The sequence below is a fragment of the Atta colombica genome, unplaced genomic scaffold (genome assembly GCF_001594045.1).
Source record: "Atta colombica isolate Treedump-2 unplaced genomic scaffold, Acol1.0 scaffold52, whole genome shotgun sequence".
In the NCBI taxonomy this organism is placed as follows: domain Eukaryota; kingdom Metazoa; phylum Arthropoda; class Insecta; order Hymenoptera; family Formicidae; genus Atta; species Atta colombica.
This window is the reverse complement of record NW_017259542.1, coordinates 624,823-630,105: the sequence shown is the minus strand read 5'-3', so window position 1 is coordinate 630,105 and position 5,283 is coordinate 624,823. Positions and strand designations below refer to the sequence as shown.

The 5,283-nt window shown below is 29.1% G+C and overlaps 1 protein-coding gene across 1 annotated transcript in view; it reads left to right on the top strand.

The window, feature by feature from the left end:
* LOC108691768 (voltage-dependent calcium channel type A subunit alpha-1-like) overlaps positions 1-5,283 on the top strand; it is a 128,455-nt gene that overhangs the window by 17,544 nt on the left and 105,628 nt on the right. Inside the window, 1 exon segment of the mRNA XM_018199671.1 lies at positions 1,031-1,143. Within this exon segment, the coding sequence (XP_018055160.1) occupies positions 1,031-1,143 (113 nt within the window).

Sequence of the window (5,283 nt, the reverse complement as noted above, 5' to 3'; positions counted from 1 at the left end):
ATTATTAAATTTAATTATTAAATAAAAATTTCTATAAATTAAAAAAGAATTTCAATTTCAATAAAAAAGATCTCCTTAAGAGATCAATCTTTTAATCAACATTAAATTTAAAACAAATTTTTTTTGGATGTTTTATTAGTTTACTTTTTTATGATTTTACAATAATATGTTATTCATGATCGGCTGCAGAAAGTTTTGTATGGAACATCTGCAAAATGTCATTCGTAGGCAGGATAACGTAACAACACATTTTTAAAATGTTTTCAGAAACTAGCTTAATCAGGTTATTTCAGAAACACGTGGCCATGATAAACCGGAAAGAGCGAGTACGACACGCTCGAGTTGCAGGTTATAAGGTTTATTCAACTCGTGGGACAATTCACAGAACGGTGACTTTATCCTTCTATTGACTTCGACGACACCAAGTCGCGAATTCTTGGAATTGCACGCCCATATATATATATATATAGAGTACGTAATAAAATCTGTACATCCCAATTTCGAGATCCATTTCAATGAAATGCGGGCATATTTCTAATCTAGTCTTAGTCAATGAAAGTCGCAGTTTTTCTAGGAAGGCTCCGACTAGCTTTCCGCAATTGCGTGTACTAGCCGTTCATCGATAACTATCGTCGTGAGATGTGTACTAAATTCGTGGAATCACTGGCATATTTTAATTAATCTTTCTATTCTGTGAAAACATTTCTTATTGAATGAAACAATAATACGTCAATTATAACGCGCCAATTGATATGACATGCGGTTCCTAATTCATGAGAATTTTTCTCTTTCTTTTATATCATAAAATTACTGTAAATATGAGATTTTTTAGAAGAATATCTGTTTCTTGTCTTCGATTAAATAGAAAATTCCAGTTTGTCATCCTTGAGATATGTTTGGGAACGCTTAGCTGCATATACTACTCATGGATGCGGACCAGTAGTAGCATCAGTGTTGAGTCAGACGTCTCGAACGTCGGATCTCTCGCTGCTAAATTCTTGTTCATTCTTTTTTATTATTTCTTTTGAAGAAAATTGCTGGTATTCAGTGGACGATTTATTAATCTAGGACATCATTTAAGGATATTCTCGTTATGCCGAACTACCGAAGGATCCTTAAATTGTTACTTCGACGGATTTATAGGTATTTATATATATTATTTTCTGTTCTTTTGTGATATTATATCTAGATGGTTAGATGGTTGCAAATAAGGTGACTGATACAATAGATAATTATTTCTATTATTAATTATAATTGTTTCTATTATTTTCATTAGAATCCCAATGAAATTATCAAATGTGTTTTATGGCGGCGCTTGTTGGCGCCAGACGTTCGCATATATTTATGGTATGTCCCCTTCTCCTTCTTCTCCTTCTCCTATTCCTCTCATGCGCTTTCAATGTCGGTGTTATGATTCCTTCACTAACATATACTTTCATCCATACGCAACTTCTTCGTGTATCTTTGAGAAGGATCACGATTTGAGAACTTGCCAACGTAATACTTGGTTTATTCTGAGTTGTGTTCTGAGACGTGTTTCTTTCGATTTTCTTGCCGTTGTCTTTGACTAATTTTCACAGACATGAACGTTGTTCCAGATAGATTCTCCGAAGGTTTTCGTTCAATGTTCTCGGCGCTATTCTCTTGCAGACGTTACTACATTTCATAATTTCACAGTGATTCAGATTCTTTCTTTACAAAAAGATAAAAGCTCTTACAAAATTTTACAATAAATGATTGACTTTTTTTTAAATTTAAGAAATAATGATTTCTAAAGCAATTATTTAGAAACTATTCTAGAAAAAAAAGATTTTTTTTTTTATTATAATAGTGTATATAAAATCGTATTTTTATTTCTATAAAGCGAAATATTAAAAATGCTTTAAAGAGCTTATATAATTTTTTTCTTGTTGTAAAAAATAAAAGTTTTTTCCAATTTATAGAATTAAAAAAAATCATTTAAAATCTGCAGATTTTTATCACGTAGATTTTTTTAAAAATAATTTATAATTAATTTTTTATAGAACAAAAAATTGAAAAAAGCTTTGGCAATATTAGTTGAAATTGTGCATCATATAATTGCGTAAGTGTTGATCATCATCACGATTCGTATATTTGTTCGACTTCTATATACCTACGTGACTTATGTGAGGTTGTCAATGGGTGAATCTTTAAATCTTTCGTTCGTGACATGCAATTGATTAATCAGAAAAAACGATCTGATTGCGACTGGCCACGATCTCTGATCGCTACAATTTACGATCAGGTCGATTGACGCAAATATTTGCTCAAGCGTTACTTACGAAAACATCGAGGCTCTTTTTGCTGCCGAATTCTCCGTAAGTTTTTTCATGTTCGCTTTCATGCAGTTGAAAGAAATGTATTATTGTGCGAAATGTTGAAGTTTTGATCGAAAAATATATTGTCCGAAAGTTCATTATTTGATGACTGACAAAACTTGTATGTTTTGAAAAGATTTAAAAAGAGATTCAAAAGAAATCAAGTAAAGTCAACAAACTACATTCAAATTTAATTTTCTGTTTTATTATGTTGAGTTTATTAATACATAATTACGTTAGGATTATATATGTATTAAAATTAAAATAGGTTAATTAATCTTAAGTATTTAATTTTGTATTTTGCTGAATTTATTGATACATTTGGTTTATTTATAGAATAGATGTGTTTATAGAATTCAATTAAAACTTATCTTTTTGTGTAAATTGTAGTTATTAGCAAATAATTATATACATGGTAAAGTCGCTTATTATGAGGTACCTTTTTTTAAAAGCTTGTAATTTAATTTGTAATCTTAATTTCTACCTTCATATTAAATTTATGGAAAATATATTTAACAATGATTAAATAGATGTGAAAGAACTTCAAGCAAAATGCTAAATCATATTTGCTAATATTTAATAATATTTGCTATTTGAACATTTCAACAGACGTTTCGACCAATTATCATTTCATCAGATCATTTTCAATGTTGAATAAATAATTTGAATATGTATATGTTCCGAAATTGATTCTAATAAAATTTTAAAAATTACAAAAAAAAGAAATAGTAATCAGACGCATTATTTTCGTCCGCGTAAAATATATTTAAATTTTGTCGCCAAAAGTTAGTAGCCAAAAGATAATAGTTATATTTTGTTGTATGTGAAACTTTTATCAAAAGTTCCAATTTTGATCATTCAAAAAAAAAGTTCCTAACATGAGATACAAGGATTTCCTTATAAGTAGTACCTTATAACAGGAAACTAAAAAAAAAATAAAGATAAACTTTTTATACACGTTTTTATTATATTACACAAAAGTAGGAACAAAAATTTTAATGTTATACATAATAATTATATAATTTTTCGATGAAAGTATAAGTGAGTGTGTGTGTGTGGATATGTGTGTGAGAAATCTCAGCAATAATAAAATTGTCAATGAACATATCGATGATATGCTTTATTATATTGAATTATTTAGATGCTCTCATATTAGCTAGAAATACTTCGAGTATCTCATATTATGACTTTCACTTTCTTGCAGTTTCACACCAAATCTAATCTTTACAGTTAAACAAATCATTATATCACGTGTTTTTCTATCACGATTCTATTATGATCTTACTCTATCACTGCGTGCAGGTCTAATATTTATTTTTATATAATAAAACAATTTAAGACTAACCTATCACTAAAATTTGACAACATCCAATTTTACAAATTTCATCATCATTTTTTGCAATAACTACACGCATGATCTAATGAATTTTCTATTAAACAGGTTTTACATTAAGAGTAAAAAGTTCATGATAAAACCAAACACATACGCTTATTAGTTTAACAGAAACCTCGCTCTCATATTGGGACTATAGTCTATCCTATAATAGGCGACCTTACCCTAAGCTATTAAACTCACTGATCAAAATCTATTTTTATTATTAATTCAAATATGAATAAAAGTCTATGTATATCTTTAGATTATTAAATAATTCTCATTTTTTTTTAACAAAATAATTGCATTTTCAATATGTAAAAATAATACTTAAATTATATATATTAAGTCTAAATAGTATTACTTAGTAGCTAATACGTAATAATTATTTACAATAACGAGAACTTACGATACAGAATTAATGGAATGACATAACAAAAAAGAAACTTCGCATATTTGAAAAACCGAGGGTCATCAGAATTTAAGAAACTCAAAAGCCTATAAATATTGTTAATAATATTATCCGCATGTTAAATTCAGATACACAAATTAATATTTAATATAATACAACATAACACTGAATAAGACATAGATTTATCAATTAGGTAACCATCAATAAATAATTAAGGATTCGCTATAAGGGATAATACGATGATTTCCCATAGAGAGCAATAAAAGAGAAATCGTCGCGCGATTAAGAGGCTGGATATCATCTAAACGAGTCTAATAGAAATCTACGAATAAATAGCTCTAATATAATAGTATCGCTTCCACATTATAATTCTGTGTAAACGCACGGGTAAATGTGAAAAAGAATAGAAAGAGGAAAGCTAATAGAAGAGAAGGATCCAGTCATAAGAGCCTACATTTCGCTCTAGCGAAATTATCTTTCGATCTATTTGCTTCCAGAAAGCGTCAGGTTACATTAGTCGCGCTCGCTAGTTAAATACTCGTATTCGCGAGCATTTTCAACTTGCGTTTATGATCGATAGATAGTTTATGAGATAATACATTGCAAGAATCGTTTATCGTTAAAATGATAAAAAATATAAAGAAAAATTTCAGGTAAAAATCTCTTATTTTAATTTGATGCCATTGACAATTTTTACCACAACGTTTTTAATGCTTGATTATAATGGGCCGTTGCGAAAATCATTAAATGTATTGTTCTTTACGAATAATCGAAAAATAGTGGAAAAATGGAAATGACATATGCGTGTACACTTAGGCACAAATTACTCTACGCAGCATTTCAGTAATAATTCAATATATTAGGCAGACAAGGTATATTTGCAGTTCCTTATTTCATTCATGGTGAAAATAGGTTTGCACAATTCAATTTACCTCCATTTTGGTCTAGCAAAATTCGTATCTTTCAGTCCAGGGAACTCATTCATCATAATACACGGGAAAGCAGTAACTACATTCTCGTGTAAGCTAGTGCTTTTCAACTTAGTGAAGAACTCATTTGTGAGACTACGCAAACGAGTAACTTCATTTTTAACTCAAAAACCGGATGTACCCTAGATTCCGTTAAGAAAAAGAAGTATAAAGGATAGATTCGCGGATATA